Below are 18,442 nucleotides of genomic sequence, written 5' to 3' on the forward strand. Positions count from 1 at the left end.
TCCCATAATGCCGTACCATGCATTAACCCGCCAAGGTCGCTGATGTTCCACTTGTCGCAGCCATCGTGGATTTTCCGTTGCCGAATAGTGCATATTACGCCGCTTTACGTTACTGCTGTTGGTGAATTACGCTTCTTCGCTAAATAGAACGCGTGCAAAAATTCTGTCGTCGTCCAGTAATTTCTCTTGTGCCCAGTGGCAGATATGTACACGACGTTCAATTTCGTCGCCATGTAGTTCCTGGCGCATAGAAATATGGAACGGGTGCAATCGATGTTGATGTAGCATTCTCAACACCGACGTTTTTGACATTCCCGATTCTCGCGCAATTTGTCTGCTACTGATGTGCGGATTAGCCGCGACAACAGCTAAAACACCTACTTGGGCATCATCATTTGACGTTTCACATGTGGCTGAACACTTCCTGTTTCTTTAAATAACGTAACTATACGGCGAACGGTCCGGACACTTGGCTGATGTCGTCCAGGATACCGAGCAGCATGCATAGCATACTCCCGTTGGGCATTTTGATCGCAGTAGCCACACATCAACACGATATCGATCTTTTCCGCAATTGGTAAACGGTCCATTTTAATACGGGTAATGTATCACGAAGCAAATACCGTCCGCAGTGACGGAATGTTACGTGATACCACGTTTGTGACTATTACAGCGCCATCTATCACAAAGCGAAAAAAGTGGTCCAACTAAAATATTCATATATCTTTACGTACTACAAGAATATGTAATAAAAAATGGGGTTTCCTATATAAAAAAACGTAGTTGATATCCGTTTGACCTATGGCAGCGCCATATAGCGGGACAACCATAGCGCCATCTGGTTTCCCCCTTCAAGCTAGACAAGTTTCGTTCTTTGTACTTTTTTCGTTTGATGCTTATGTCGTGAGATATTGGCCCGGTCACTATCAATGGACCCCCCTGTATATTAAATGTTTGCAAATTATGAATATATGCCTTCGTCAAACCTTTAAGTTTGTCTCAAATCGCAGAAGTCCAATGTCCTCCACTAACCATTAAATCATTTTACGCGAATAGAATGTTTTCCTGACGAAATTATGCAGGGTGTTTCCGTAAGAGCGCGTAAAAGTTTGACGGGTCACAGAGGATGCTCCACTGAATAATTTGAGGTGGGGAACTTGCGGTCAGAGAAGCCAGCTTAAGGAGATAAAAGCAATAAAATCACATTAGTGTGTACTTTTTCATTTACATTAGTTACAGTTAACTGCTAATGCTGTAACCTCCCTCTTTCTAATCGGCTTATCCTGCTTGCGATATAAAATATGGCCGTGGATCGCGTGTATGCCTAATGGATTTTTTCCTAATTGTATAAGGCTGTCTTTCCTGAAGAAGTGATACCGATAAGTAGGAGGAAAGTGTACAACCGACCCTTCTGATGAAAAGTCTACTAAAAATAAAAAGTAATTAAACCGAACAGAGCTATAATTTGGAAAATGAAAGTTATTTTGTGCATTCACTCTCGAACAACACTGGACAGAAAGGGGTACCACTGATCATCAATCCAAAAGTTGCACTAATGAACGAAACGGAAGTAATTAACGGTCGCCAGCCCACTAGGGCAATTTACATCCAAAGTCCTGTACAAGACGATGGGTAAGAAAAACATGTGTTAATAAACACTGACGTGGCAACTAAAGGTTGCCACGTTTTTATTTTTTTTTGACACTAATTTTAAGTGAGTATGTAATGATAAAGAAAACTGAGAAGTCACTCTTACGTAATGTGTGGCATTAAATTTTGAAAAAGGCAATCGAATAATGATTTGAAAATATGCAATTAAACTGTATGTTAGTACTGAACTTCGTTACGTGAACAATGACTTTCAGTGACCTCAGCATAACGTCATCAAAGAAATTTAGAAAAAACAAGCACTTTTTACTTTGCCATTACTTATGTCGTAAATTGGCTTTCATATTATTGTCTGAACAACTGATCCTTTTTTAGTGACTTGAACTGAATTCAATATTACAAAACGTACCAAACCAAACAGCCATGTGCTCCAAGGGTATATGTAAAATAAATAAAACTTCTGCACTCTTAATTTGTGCATTTCTTTAGATTTGGATTTTTTCCAGTGATTGATTCTCAAACTTGAAAAATGAAATTGCTTTACTTCAGTGATATACTGAAGCCTCTGTTGTACAACAGTTAATTGAGAGTAGATTGAGGCTAAAATTCTTAAAAGAGAAATTATTCATTAATAAACTGGCTGTAACTATTCAATTTGTTTCTTATGAGACTCTGTTAGCGTATTAGAAAAAAAAAAGGGAACAAGGATCCTGCTTGGTAACAATGTCTGGGGGCAATGAAGACACAATCGCCCTGGGTTCAACTGATCATTATTTGAATAAATCTTATCAGGCAAATCACATTCATTTGTGCTCCTGGGTTAGCCTTAATACTTTCTACCAATGAACAGTCTTACTTCAGTGCTGTGAATACGACGAAACTCGGAGCCGACGACGAAACTGCGTTGCTGGAACTGCTGCTGTTGCTGAAGGCGGTAGTATATTGTTGAGCCACAGCTAATTACAGGAACGGGCAATCGTAATTAATACAGCCTCTTCCGCCCGTCCACTGGCCGTACTCCTGCTCTAGACATCTGGCCGGCGCGCGTACATGATGCCGCCGAAAATGGTGCTCTCTACTGAGAGAGCGTTAACACCACACTTCCACACACTACAAGCGCTGGAACCCGTCTCCCACTCTCTGCGCGACAACCCCCTACCCAAAGATTTTACAACGCACAAGCACTGCTATCATGGAGGTATAAGGAGGGGAGATGGCACTATGGCCGTCTGCTGTACGTCTGTTTGAAGCCGGTGGGCCGCCATGTTTGATTGGCCAAAACAGTGACAGAGCTCTTGTTAGAATTGCGTGTTCTTCATATTTAACGTTATGTCTGCGAAATGATTTCAGATGATGAGTGTTACAATGTTTACATGCATAACACAACGTCAGAATAGCTTGTTCAGGTGTTTTCGTTTTGTTTTGAATGCGTTTTTGCCCCAGCAATACAACTGATTTGGTCTCGTTAACTTAAGTGTTTCTTTTGGATACGAACTTCGAATGATGAAAAATAACAGTGTACAAAGCTCTTTTCAAACTCAAATCACCTTTTACTGTATTTGTGTCGATGTAAACTGAAAGCAGAACCCGAAAGCTATGGTAGTTTACATACCGGATGATATTTCTTACTCGTTTACACACTTATACAAAATTTCATTTGTAAATACAAACATCGTTTGTGCTTTGTCAAGAAAAATAAGCATATGAACCCACAGAGTCCTACGAGCTTCATTGATCGGATATCTGAAATAAAATAAGAAGAAAACAGTTTCACAAAACGTAAACAAGGCCGCACATCTCACGAATATAAACGACAATATTTTACGAACGGGACCACTTACGCATGGAACGTGATTCCTTTTAACTTGGTAGCACTATTCCAACGGTTAGTACACCCGTAAACAACGCAAACCGGCATTTTAAAATGAAAAAACCTTCAGCAGCTCTAGACAGTAGCATAATCGGAAACGAGTCTTCTGACCAAACTGCAATGGCGGAGCTCGGTTTCTGTCGGCTTCAAGTTCGTGACGTCATCGCATCTCCCCTCCTTATACTTCCATGACTGCTATTATCGTTGCTAGTCGATGGAAATAACAATTCCTTTGGCTTTTTACCAGAGCTTATAAGTTTCACAGTAAAACACAGATAAATACAATGGAACGTCAATAGACTTCTACCTAAATGTACACATACAGTGAATCAGTGTTCTTACTTATTTAAAGAAAGCATTTGAATTACAAATATTTACATTCATTTAAAAAAAAAAGTTATGTATCGGTAGCAGGTGCCATGCATCCTGCATTTTCGGTGTTACAATACCATCATTGACACAATGAACGTAGCATTTTTACTGTATCTTACAAAATATGAAACTGAAGGCCATCAACCTCAATGCAAGCATGACATCGGCGAACAAGATTCTAAACCACCCTGACAAATATTCCTGGCGTATTTCGAACCACATCACAGGCAGAATTCTGGCAACTAATTCCATCTCCGTATCCACTAGGGTCTTATACACAAGTGACTTTAGATATCCCTCTAAGAAAGAATCAAGGGGATTCAGGTCACGCGACTCCGTAGGCCTCCTGTTCAAAATCGGCTGTGCGAGTGGTCCTCGCGTTGCCAGGGCCTCGTGTCTTCTTTCCGATGAACCAGTCTCCCGCATTCGTCGATAGAGAGAAATAAACACTTGTCGTGGCGGATGATGCCTGTTAGGGAATCGTTCCCTGTACTGCCTTTCAGCAGCGAGAGCATTGCAACGTACTTCCCCATACACAAGATGCAAGTCAGTGAGCTCTGCGAAACTATGCCCGTATTGCTCCGCCGTATTGTGCTGTACGTCTCTGAATAGCCCTAAGTAATGAATGAGTCTTTTGTTCATTCATAGCACGTTCTGTCATGGGACAATGTAAATACGATACAATAGACCCACCTTATGGACCAATAAAGTAAACGAAACCTGCATCATGACTTCCTAGTAATTAGGCTCGTCCTCCTTGTTTCCTTGCAGGAAATAAAGAATGCACTTGTAAATAAACAGCACAGTACGTGTAAACTTGTACGCATGTTAGTTGTAAATACGATGGAAAACTTGCAACTTTCTTTAAAAAACCTTCTTTGTATTACTTTGAATGAATGTCTAATGTTCTTTATCGATTTATTTTTGGATTACATTGTATGAATGCCTGAAATGGGAATGCATACTGAACTGGAGTTATCGTGTAGCATGTTGTTGTAACTGCAAGTGATGCACTTACTCTGTGTTAGTGTTAGCAAAAACTTTATACGAACTGATTCGGCAATGCAACTCCCAATAAAAATAAGGAAATACAGTCACTGCAAAATACATTGAGCCCCTTGGACATTGAATCCCCTAGCGCTGTTCAAAACTGGCAACTTTGGTCCCTATAGACACAAAAAATAAATAAAAATGTCTTAGGCCGGTATTACACTATCAAATTTCTTTGTCAAAGATTAGATATCTTCATATCACAAAGCACAATATTCTTAAGAACTGCTACATCTGCAGAAGACAGGCTCACTGTAACACTCCGATTCCTTGTTACAGGAGAGAGTTAGGTCAGGTTAGATTAGGTTAGGTTAGGTCTCCAATCTTCTTAATCTATTTTTGTATTCAGGGTGCCTCACTTAGTAAAGCGCCACATTAGCTTCATACATCTCTATTAATTTTGTAGTTGTCAGTACACACCAATTGTATTTACCAGCAATGTTTATAAAAACACTACAGATGACAGAACGCTGCAGCGATGCTAGTGCTCCACCTGGTAACATGTCACATTGCAGTGAACAGAAGACAAGCGACTTCTTTGATCAAATCTACAGCGAGGCCCTAGATTTGATCAAATATTTGACGACATTTGACAAAGTTCCCTATTGCACCATCAAATTTCTTTGACAAAGATATTTGACTAAGATACTGGACAAAGAAATTTGATAGTGTAATACCGGCTACTAGCTACAGGCTCAGCACCGTGCAATGCTGGCTGTGTTGCTTTGAAATGTACAAAAAAATTCTTTTCGCTGATAAATGAAAACATACACTCCTGGAAACTGAAATAAGAACACCGTGAATTCATTGTCCCAGGAAGGGGAAACTTTATTGACACATTCCTGGGGTCAGATACATCACATGATCACACTGACAGAACCACAGGCACATAGACACAGGCAACAGAGCATGCACAAAGTCGGCACTAGTACAGTGTATATCCACCTTTCGCAGCAATGCAGGCTGCTATTCTCCCATGGAGACGATCGTAGAGATGCTGGATGTAGTCCTGTGGAACGGCTTGCCATGCCATTTCCACCTGGCGCCTCAGTTGGACCAGCGTTCGTGCTGGACGTGCAGACCGCGTGAGACGACGCTTCATCCAGTCCCAAACATGCTCAATGGGGGACAGATCCGGAGATCTTGCTGGCCAGGGTAGTTGACTTACACCTTCTAGAGCACGTTGGGTGGCACGGGATACATGCGGACGTGCATTGTCCTGTTGGAACAGCAAGGTCCCTTGCCGGTCTAGGAATGGTAGAACGATGGGTTCGATGACGGTTTGGATGTACCATGCACTATTCAGTGTCCCCTCGACGATCACCAGTGGTGTACGGCCAGTGTAGGAGATCGCTCCCCACACCATGATGCCGGGTGTTGGCCCTGTGTGCCTCGGCCGTATGCAGTCCTGATTGTGGCGCTCACCTGCACGGCGCCAAACACGCATACGACCATCATTGGCACCAAGGCAGAAGCGACTCTCATCGCTGAAGACGACACGTCTCCATTCGTCCCTCCATTCACGCCTGTCGCGACACCACTGGAGGCGGGCTGCACGATGTTGGGGCGTGAGCGGAAGACGGCCTAACGGTGTGCGGGACCGTAGCCCAGCTTCATGGAGACGGTTGCGAATGGTCCTCGCCGATACCCCAGGAGCAACAGTGTCCCTAATTTGCTGGGAAGTGGCGGTGCGGTCCCCTACGGCACTGCGTAGGATCCTACGGTCTTGGCGTGCATCCGTGCGTCGCTGCGGTCCGGTCCCAGGTCGACGGGCACGTGCACCTTCCGCCGACCACTGGCGACAACATCGATGTACTGTGGAGACCTCACGCCCCACGTGTTGAGCAATTCGGCGGTACGTCCACCCGGCCTCCCGCATGCCCACTATACGCCCTCGCTCAAAGTCCGTCAACTGCACATACGGTTCACGTCCACGCTGTCGCGGCATGCTACCAGTGTTAAAGACTGCGATGGAGCTCCGTATGCCACGGCAAACTGGCTGACACTGACGGCGGCGGTGCACAAATGCTGCGCAGCTAGCGCCATTCGACGGCCAACACCGCGGTTCCTGGTGTGTCCGCTGTGCCGTGCGTGTGATCATTGCTTGTACAGCCCTCTCGCAGTGTCCGGAGCAAGTATGGTGGGTCTGACACACCGGTGTCACTGTGTTCTTTTTTCCATTTCCAGGAGTGTATAATAAAAATTCAATATCTTAGAAAAACGTATGACCTGGACAGGGAGGAGTTACTGAATTGGGTGAATTACTAACACTGACCTTTTCAATAGTGGAATTGAATTGGAAGTTAAGTTTGGTTTTCCAAAGCATTTGACAATTGAAACTACATTACTGAGACAAATTACTTCATATTTGCTAATTGAGTGACAAACAATGAGATTTATAGAGGAAGTATCAGATAAGCTCACTAATAAAACATAAAGACAATCATGAAATTACATATACCTATCTTAACAAATCTTAGGAACATTACAAAGGGGAAATATCCAATTAGCCTTTACATCAAGTCTGTTTACGTACATTCTGGGGCTGCTCAATAATTGCCCATTATCAACCAACTCTTCTACACTAACGCGCTGGCAAAACGAGAGTCGTAAATATCTAACATCTTTACCTTGCTAGCGAGAAGACTTTTGCTTCCACATTTATATTCCCAATAATATATGTACTCGTAATTCCTACATTATAATTTAACACTTGGTGGCTTCGCAGAGCACACCAGAAGAACTGCCTACTCCATCCTCTTTCGCTCACGCACATCTACCCCCTACTGTGCGCCAAGCGTCCTCTTACTCCAACACTACGATCTCATAGCAAAGGAGTATCTTTGGCTCTGCAGTCGTGCACTGTCAGCGATCTGCTTTATAGAGCCCATCAGAGACATACATCGTCTATAACATAATAGTTTTATTTTAGTTTACATTAGCATCATTACAATATTTGGGCACCACGTGTAAGGGTGTCCCAGTAGATTCCTTTCAAACAGTAATGCTAGATAGAGGAGTAGACATGCTGGCTTCTCAGACCCCTGGTTCCCAACCTCAAATTGTTGAGTGTTACATTTTTGCACGCTTTTACAGGAGCAACCTGTATATGCGAAACAGTACGTACCGAACATTATCGTAACTGATAAATCACATTGTCAAATAAGGCCGGATACACTTCAGAACGTTATTTGATTCATTATTCGGCGCCTGATCTTAACCCGTCACAGTACTCCAATTTGAAACCTGTTTGTAAATTCAACCACAAGGCATTAGTGTATTTGAAAACGAAAAGAGAGCAGAGCGCATGAACTACCAAACCTTGAGAACGCTTCAGTCTACAGCACTTTGGGCGACGTATTTTCATTCCCTTCTACGACATACAATAATGTGAAATGACTTTATGTTACATATCATACAACTACATGTACAAACTAAAAGAGTGTTTCTGCAGGTACTTTTTGTGAGAGCTCCTGGAGTTAGAATGTGTAACCTTTGACTTGTTTCCTGTTCGCAGGCAGTACAGTATGAACGGTGCCGTCTTGTTGGTCGTGTTGCTGGCGGTGGGAGGTTCGGAGTGTGCTAAGATCTTGGCCGCTTCGCCGTTCCCCGCCATCAGTCACGTGCTGCCGCTGAGAGTTATCGTGCTGGAACTCGCTAAGAGGGGCCACGAAGTGACGTACATCACAACAGACCCGATCAAAGTATGTACGCCCTGTCTGCCTAGAATCTCATCCGCTGATAGTTTTGGCGTTGAGCACCCGTAAGCTACTTCCAGAACTGATGAATATAAAACAAAAACGACTGCCTTTCTTCTTAATTGATTTCCAAAATATGAATCACGCATCCTTCCCCCTCTGAGATTATTGTAGGTGACAGAAATGTAATTATAGAGTGAGACACACTGTAATGCACAACCTCTGTGTAATAATGAGTTTCACTGAATTTTCCTCACCTTAACTTCATGTTCTTCGAATGAAAAGGAAGGAAAAAAATTTTAACATCTCTTACTACCTATGTTAAAATTTCCAGCAAAATTTTTACTCTTTTTAATTAGAGATATAAAAATATCTTTTTTGGAAGTAATATTTAGTATAAATATCGATTGTGCTCGCCTTCAACCTCCAAAGCCAGTTTTATTGAAAAGGACGTTGGAAGTGGGAAGAGGCGATATCCTTCGCGATAATTATACAGCATGCACTTTATCATACTTCCGAATGAATTGTAAGTAGGCTGTTCAGGTTTTTAAGTTGATAACGCCATGTAGCGCTCTATATGAAAATCACTGACTGTGCTGTGTGCAGTCTATGGCTGGTTTGCATTGTTGGAATTTGCTATTGTAGTGTTGGGCAGTTGGCTGTTAACAGCGCGTAGCGTTGCGCAGTTGGGGGTGAGCCGCCAGCAGTGGTGGATGTGGGGAGAGAGATGGCGGAGTTTTGAGAGCGGATGATCTGGACGTGTGTCCATCAGAGATAGTACATTTGTAGGACTGGATGTCATGAACTGATATATATATATATATATATATATATATATATATATATATATATATATATATATATATATATAATTTTTGAACAGTATTAAGGTAAATAAATTGTTCTTTATCAAAATCTTTCATTTGCTAACTATGGCTATCAGTAGTTAGTGCCTTCAGTAGTTAGAATCTTTTATTTAGCTGGCAATATTGGCGCTCGCTGTATTGCTGTAGTTCGAGTAATGACGATTGTTGTGAGGTAAGTGATTCATGAAAGGTATAGGTTATTGTTAGTCAGGGCTATTCTTTTCTAGGGATTATTGAAAGTCAGATTGCGTTGCGCTAAAAATATTGTGTGTCAGTTTAGTGATGATCAGAATAAGTAAAGAGAGAAATGTCTGAGTACGTTCAGTTTTGTTCAACTGATTGAAAATCAAATAACGTAAGGGGTTTACCAGCACAGTAATTCACTAATTTTTCTAAGGGGACGTTTTACATAATTAGTACCGATTTACATCTCATCTTATCTTGCCACGCGGGATTAGCCGTGCGGTCTAGGGCGCTGCAGTCATGGCCTGTGCGGCTGGTCCCGGCGGAGGTTCGAGTCCTCCCTCGGGCATGTGTGTGTGTGTGTGTGTGTGTTCGCCCTTTTTTAGCTTAAGTAGTGTGTAACCTTAGGGACTGATGACCTTAGCAGTTAAGTCCCATAAGATTTCACATTCATCTGAACATTTTTTTCTTATCTTGTGGTGATCGTATCCTCCGTCATAAATTATACATTTTGTTAGTTCTCTTTGTACTACTACAGACAGCCGTCGCGAATTCGTTAAATGAAGGGACTTCCATGCGTAGCTGTAACTACTAAAGATTGTAAGCTATTATGCTGAGAAAAAGACATGGTGCCCTCTTGATATCCGAGTGTATGTGGATATTGTTACATTGTTTGACCTCCGGACTGAATTTGCATACGACTTCTTAAGGCATTAAGCAAGTTTGAACATTCGTATACGCCAAGTGGTCGAAAATGGTCAAACGTGAGGTGCAACTAGTTATTTGAACAGCAAAACAGTTGCATCTAACAGTTCTAATCTTCATCTCTCACAACGCTTTTTCTCCCAGTACTAAACAAGATGCGTGTCCATTGACTGTCGAACAATCAACAGTTTCTGAAAATTTTCCCTTAAAACATAGTCTCACTTCCTTCAGTCAAAACTGACAGTACGCGATGATTCTAAACATTCCTTTTCACCCCACTGGGAGTCTGCTTTTGAAAGTTCTTTATAGCTTATCAAAAACTTTATAGCCTATTTTTCTTGTTCTGTTCATTTCTTTTACTGTCCGTCCAGTCATTGTGTTCAGATGACCTAAATACAATCCATCGAGTGGTTCTGTGACTTCATTGTTCACCGTACTATTTTTAAGTGTTGATTAAGTATTGTTTTAATCGTATTGCGGTAGATTTTAAGCCCTACTTTCAATTTTGATCCGTTAAGTCCTTCTATCCATGGTAATTTCAGGTTCAGCTTAACATCGCGAATGGAGTGAGAAGCCAGGAAGCGTAGCGCTAATTTAGATGTACTTCTTCATTTTTATCATGTATATTTTCATTCTAAATAAAATACAGAGTGATCCAAAAAAATGTATCCACTGTTTAAAGGTCCATAACTTGCAAGCTAATTGACGGAGTTGTCTCATTTTTGGTGAAAGTGTAGCTTGAAGTCCAACTTAAAGATACCACTGTAGGTGTTCGAAATGGCCACCATTAACATCCATACACAGACGATGCCGTCGAACTGCAGCACGAACTACTGACTGCAACGTGTTCAGTTGGATATTTGCACATGAGTGTACGATGGATTCTCGAAGGTCATCCAATGTGCGTGGCTTTTGTGGATAAACGACGTCCTTTAGTGTTCCCCACAGGTAAACGTCCAGAGCACCTCTACGGCCTATACATCTTCCCGGTAGAATTTTCGTCGAGATACGCCCTAACACGATTTTGGTAGTGGGCTGGGGCACCATCTTGTTGAAAGTAAACTCTTCCGTCTCAATACAAGTCTCGGGTGGCAGGTAATATGGATCTCTGAAGCTTCTGAAAGTACACCTCACGGATAACTGTGTCGTCGAAGAAGAATGGCCCAATCAAGCCCCGGTAAGACAACCCATTGAGTTGGAACTGTGCCTCATCAGACCACACAATCATCTCTGCAAATTCTTCATCGTTGCGCACCATGTTAGTAAACCACTCGCAGTACTCCATTCTGCGATCCGGGTCGTCCTCGTTCATTGCATGTAGCAATCGTGGTATGTAGCACTTCCACTTTGCCGTCTTCAAAATTCGCCGAGCACTTGAGCGACTCACTCCAGTTCCACGGGCACACTGTCTCACAGACTTCTGTGGTGAGCGAGTGAATTGTTGTAACACACGACGGGAGTTAGCTGGACTTGTTACTGTTACAGGTCGTCCAGACTGTTGTTCGTGTACATCTCTAACACAGCCTTCGGCTTCAAATTTGTATCAAATGCGACGAATCGTTAAACGTGTCGGTGGCTCTGTTTGATACTCATATCACCATTGCCGTTGAACCTCATTAATGTTTTCGTACTTAAAATACCACTTCAAAACTGACTTCCTTTCATCGAATGTAAGCCTTGTGACAGCCATGTTTACTCGAGAAACTAGGTGCAACTAAGAACAAAACACTGACTATCTGGCGACTGTTTGCCAGTTATGGACTTTTAAACAGTGGATACATTTCTTGGACCCCTCTGTATGTATCAAATGCCTGGTAAGGTAACTTTAAATCTAATAAATGCTACACAGCTTATTTCTGAAATATTATCTAACGAACATAATAAACATTAGTCAGGACATCAGTAAACTACGTGACACCAGTTTTACAGCCTTACTCACGAACTAGAAAACCTTCCTCGTATACAAGTAAATAAGCTGTCATGTTGTGTTTTGTCTCCTTTCCCCCTAAGACAATTGTTAACCAGCTGAACGGAGTATGCAGATCGTGTCAAGACTGTCAAACCGAGAAAGCTCTCCTGTCTCGATTCGACGCTAGGCCGTTCGCAGTCGGTTCCGCTCACTGCTGTCGTCGGGAACTACTTCCTGCCCTCTTGCTCTAATACATTTAAAGATACAAAGGAATTACAAACATTGGCTGTGAGTGGGCAGTGATTGAAATCAATGAGGAAAGTTGAAAATTTGCGCTAGACCAGGATTAGAACACGTGTGTTCTGCTTACTAGGCAGATGCTCTGGCCACTAAGCCATCTGGACACAGCGGTCATTGCAACGGCTCGGACTACCCTAGCACGCCTCCCACCAGATCCAAATTCTCAATTTGCCCTCGCATTACTGTTGTAGTGCCCCTTGGCCATTATCCTCGTTACTCGTGGCATTTCGCAGATTCATGTAAGAGTTAGACCCTGGCGTGCATCTGCACTGAAGAGATCAATGGCTGTCTCGACAGGTCTTCTGCCGTTAGATCAGGCGATAGAAATGCCACTTGCACTCTTAGAGTAGCAGATTGACGGTAACCAACATTAAACAGAACTTGATTAATTTTCACACACATTTATTAAAATAATAACAAGCATAAAAATTGCTTAACTTGGTTCTGGATGCTATTTACAATTGACAATCTGAAGTTCCTTTGGTATTGGTACGTTAATTTTATTCTCACATATATCTCTGATACTTGACAAAAGTGTCTATACATTTATCTTCATAACTATGTACAGGAATATGGTAATCTTACTAAGCGCAAACTGAAACTTGACTATTGACTGGTACAGACAAATGTAGAACTCATACAGACTGGCACAAACTAATGAAGACTGGTGCAGACAAATGCAGACTGACTAATCGGAGGTCTGTACACTCGTTATAATACCTCATGTATCACTGCGCGAGTGTGATCTGCGAGGAGAAAAGGTTCTACACTAGCAGCAATCTCATTGGCTGCGTTACATATTAATACGCGGATCGGCGGAAGCAGAATTTGGTCCGTCTCTAAGGCAGCGCCTTCTCGTAGTGCGGAGACGGACGAGCGCTGCGCCTCCGCTGTTGTGCTTAGCGGGGCGCGCTCTAGTGGGAAAGTTGTGTACGCGCTGACTACGCGGAACTATGTACACAACACACAGGCAGTTTGGAATGTGACACAGGTTCTGATTCTCTGTTGGTCGAAATAAAACAGCTTAGAGATGGAAGCTACGCTGATGATAAAAGATAAAGCTCTAAAACTTAAGTTATAGCAAGGATTTTAAAGGCTATAGTACGCGTTTTGTCAGCGTTCCTTTAAAATCCTTGCTACACTACTGACCATTAAAATTGCTACACCACGAAGATGACGTGCTACATACGCGAAATTTAACCGACTGGTGAAATGTTGTCATGATGCCTCGTGTAAGGAGGAGAAATGCGTACCATCACGTTTCCGACTTTGATAAAGGTCGGTTTGTAGCCTATCGCGATTGCGGTTTATCGTATCGTAACATTGCTGCTCGCATTGGTCGAGACCCAATGACTGTTATCAGAATATGACATCAGTGGATACATGAGGGGAATACGGAACGCCGTGCTGGATCCCAACGGCCTCGTATCACTAGCAGTCGAGATGACAGGCATCTTATCCGCATGGCTGTAACGGATCGTGCAGCCACGTCTCGATCCCTGAGTCAACTGATGGGGACGTTTGCAAGACAACAACCATCTGCACGAACAGTTCGACGACGTTTGCACCAGCATAGACTATCAGCTCGGAGACCATGGCTGCGGTTACCCTTGACGCTGTGCCACAGACAGGAGCGCCTGCGATGGTGTACTCAACGACGAACCTAGGTGCACGAATGGCAAAACGTCATTTTTTAGGCTGAATCCAGGTTCTGTTTACAGCATCTTGATGGTCGCATCCGTGTTCGGCGACATCGCGGTGGACGCACATTGGAAGCGTGTATTCGTCATCGCCATACTGGCGTATCACCCTGCGTGATGGTATGGGGTGCCATTGGTTACACGTCTCGGTCACCTCGTGTCCACATTGGCGGCACTTTGAACAGTGTACGCTACATTTCAGATGTGTTACGACTGGTGGCTCTACCCTTAATTCCATCCCTGCTAAACGCTACATTTCAGCAGGATAATGCACGACCGTATGTTGCCGGTCCTGTACGGGCCTTTCTGGATACAGAAAATGTTCGACTGCTGTTCTGGCCAGCACATTCTCCAGATCTTTCACCAATTGAAAACGTCTGGTCAATGGTGGCCGAGCAACTGGCTCGTCACAATACGCCAGTCACTACTCTTGATGAACTGTGGTATCGCGTTGAAGCTGCATGGGCAGCTGTACCTGTACACGGCATCCAAGCTCCGTTTGACTCAATACCCAGACGTATCAAGGCCGTTATTACGGCCTGAGGTGGTTGTTCTGGGTACTGATTTCTCAGGATCTATGCACCCAAATTGCGTGAAAATGTAATCATATGTCAGTTCTAGTACAATATATTTGTCCAATGAATACCCGTTTATCATCTGCATTTCTTCTTGGTGTAGCTGTTTTAATGGTCAGTAGTGTATAACATAAGCCTAAGATTTAGAGCTTTCTGTTTCATCAGCTGCGTAGCTTCCGTCTCTAAGCTGTTTTGTTTCTGTCCAACAGGAAACCAGTCCCTCTGTCAATTCTCTATACTCATTCCTTCTGTACTGCTGCTACACATTCGTGTCAGTATTCACATTTTCCAAAAATGCAATGAGGAATAATCCTAAAACAATGTTAATAAGACTGTCGTTTCGAAAATTCCATGCATTATTATTATTATTACTGCTATTATTCTCGATTCAGCGAACTAAGTTCAACGTGCCGATTTCAGTACCTCATTCGTTGCAGTGCAGTTTCGGCTGTCCACTATGTTTTTTCTGTCTTATGACCACTTCACTTCAATTGTTTTCACTCTTTTTCCTTGTCAACACTTTTCCCTAAAAAGTTCTTTGTCAGTTGTATCTTCAACTTTTATATTATATTTTCATTTATATTTTATTTTCTAAATACTATTTTACATAGTAGATTCCACTTTTTGTTAACTTCTTATCCCAACATTTAAATATCTCAAACGTAACATTCACTCTACAACGTAGTCTGCAGTGATACAACAGCTTCTGGCAGATGAAAACTATTTGCCAGACCGAGAATCGATATTCGGGACCTTTCCCCTTCGCAGGCAAGTTCTCTCTTCGTGTACAAGTGCTCTACCGACTGAGCTACCGAAGCGTCCTTGCAGCTGTTTTTCCACCAGTACCCTGTCTCCTATGTTTTAAATTTCGCAATAGCTCTCCTGTGAAAATTGCATGACTAACTCTCCTGAAAGAAAGGTTGAAGTTTGGAAGTTAGGCGGCGAGGTACTGGCGGAAGTAATGCTGTGAGGACGGGAACTCAGTCGTGCTTGGATAGTTCAGTCGGTAATGCAATTGCCCACTAAATACAAAGGTCCGGATTTCGAGTCTCGCTTTGGCACACAGTTTTAATCCGGCAGCAAATTTCATTTGAAAACCTTTTTGGTCACTCTACCGTTTTGAATTCGCTGTAAATGTTAAAAAATACCAGCATCCTTTTTCTCACTGCTTCTGATATGTTTTCAATATTTAGATAAATTTCGTCATTGACAACCTTCCATAGTTTTTCGTCGGCCTAATAATATCCTAATGATTCACGTTTCTGGTATTTCTAGTTTATCTACAGTTCAATGCTAGGCATTCACTTGCATATAGTCCGCCCCCGGTAGCTGAGTGGTCAGCGTGACAGACTGTCAATCCTAAGGGCCCAGGTTCGATTCCCGGCTGGGTCGGAGATTTTCTCCGCCCAGGGACTGGGTGTTGTGTTGTCCTAATCATCATCATTTCATCCCCATCGACGTGCAGGTCGCCGAAGTGGCGTCAACTCGAAAGACCTGCACCAGGCGAACGGTCTACCCGACGGGAGGCCCTAGCCACACGACATTTCATTTACTTGCATATAGACATTCTGGCTTCGTTACTGTACTGTAACGCCTTATTTTTGAATTTTTTGGCAGGTATCTCCTGTTGTAAAAGCCTTTAGTTATATTCCCTTCCCGTTTCATGTATCCTTTCCTTTACTACAGCTTATTACAAACCATTTTCTTGGGTTATCTCCTAAATGCGTTTACATTGCTTAACCTCTTCAGTTTGGCCAATATCTGTTTTTAGAAATATCGGTGCGTTCTTAATGTTTGCAAAAATTTCTCTGTCTCTGCAGAATTTCTTGGGTCGGTCCTACTTACTGTTTTACAGCAAATGTCGCATCTTCAGAAAGTATAGCAGAGTCATCAGCAAATGCGAGACAGTTTATTCCGTTTCTTCTTTGCAACCTTACTGGTAGAAACTTATGTTTATTCAGTTTTTCATTTAAAACCCTCACTGTTTTTTAACATAGTTAAAAATGGCGATAAGTCCTCATATTGCCATGCACCTGTGTGTATTTCGACGGGCTGAGAAATTTTTCCCAGAAATTTCACATTATCTAATGTGTTTAAAAACCTTACACGAATTAAAATTGATGATTCATACTTTACGCCAAAATCTCGAATTTTTTGTCTATAATTTGTCTTTCAAGAGAATCAAAAGTATTTATGAAACCTACAAACATACATCTTTTGAGTTCAGTAATCTGTGGCGAAAGATTCACTTCAGATTAAATATGTTTACAGGAAATGATCTGCCCTTCCCCAGACCAAGGTGATAGTCACTTAAATAGCTGTCCAGTGTTGCTTCTGTTCTGTTTAGTAAGACCGTGGAAAATATTTTGTATGCAACTGGTAGAAAAGAAATTCCTCTGTAGTTGTCAAGTCTTGTGTTTTGCCCTTCTTCTGTGGTGGATGTATCAAGGGTACCTTTCACTCTGTTGGGACTTTTTCCGTTTCCCAGATTTCGCCGGAGATTACGTTTAGCTCATTTATTATTTTGGAAGAGACCATTTCAAAAGTTCCGCTGTAGTAGACTCGTCTTTGCTAGCTTTATTGTTCTTTGAGGTCTTAATTGATTCTTCAGTTTCTTTGATAGAGATAAATCTTCTACTAAATTATCATGAGCTTCTGGACATTAAGAACATGATCAAAATATTTTTTAAATATTCACAATTTTCAGTGTTGCTTAACCTGAGTTTTCCGTTTTCATTTACGAAACACACACTAGGTGTTTATTATTATTACTGTTATTATTATTATTATTATTATTCCAGAATGAGATTTTCACTCTGCAGCGGAGTGTGCGCTGATATGAAACTTCCTAGCAGATTAAAACTGTGTGCCCGACCGAGACTCGAACTCGGGACCTTTGCCTTTCGCGGGCAAGTGCTCTACCAACTGAGCTACCGAAACACGACTCAGGCCCGGTACTCACAGCTTTACTTCTGCCAGTACCTCGTCTCCTACCTTCCAAACTTTACAGAAGCTCTCCTGCGAAACTTGCAGAACTAGCACTCCTGAAAGAAAGGATATTGCGGAGACATGGCTTAGCCACAGCCTGGGGGATGTTTCCAGAATGAGATTTTCACTCTGCAGCGGAGTGTGCGCTGATATGAAACTTCCTGGCTGATTAAAACTGTGTGCCCGACCGAGACTCGAACTCGGGACCTTTGCCTTTCGCGGGCAAGTGCTCTAGCTCAGTGCTTCGGTAGCTCAGTTGGTAGAGCACTTGCCCACGAAAGGCAAAGGTCCCGAGTTCGAGTCTCGGTCGGGCACACAGTTTTAATCTGCCAGGAAGTTTCATTATTATTATTATTAGGTATTGCTGATTTACTACTGTTTTTCTGGTCTTCAGTCTCCACGCCATCTATCCTATCAAGATCTCTTCATCTCTGCATAAATTCTCCAATCGATGTTCATTTTAACTGGCCCTGTGTTGTCAAACTGAAAATGTGTATTGTCAACCAACCCCTTGTTATACGCAAGGTCTGCCATAAATTTATTACTTCCACAATTAGATTCAATACTCCTCATTAGTTAGTCGATCTTCCTATCTCACGTTCAAAATTCTTCTGCAGT

The 18,442-nt window shown here is 42.4% G+C and overlaps 1 protein-coding gene across 3 annotated transcripts in view; it reads left to right on the top strand.

Moving 5' to 3' along the window:
- The window catches only part of LOC126253454 (UDP-glucosyltransferase 2-like), a 307,999-nt gene that overhangs the window by 240,253 nt on the left and 49,304 nt on the right, over positions 1–18,442 (top strand). For all 3 annotated transcript variants that reach the window (XM_049954802.1, XM_049954803.1, XM_049954801.1), the window contains exon 2: positions 8,418–8,604. In XM_049954802.1, coding sequence (XP_049810759.1) covers positions 8,428–8,604 — 177 coding nt within the window. In that variant the 5' untranslated portion in view covers positions 8,418–8,427. The remainder of the gene's footprint in view (positions 1–8,417; positions 8,605–18,442) is intronic.

The sequence above is a fragment of the Schistocerca nitens genome, chromosome 4 (genome assembly GCF_023898315.1).
Source record: "Schistocerca nitens isolate TAMUIC-IGC-003100 chromosome 4, iqSchNite1.1, whole genome shotgun sequence".
NCBI lineage: Eukaryota > Metazoa > Arthropoda > Insecta > Orthoptera > Acrididae > Schistocerca > Schistocerca nitens.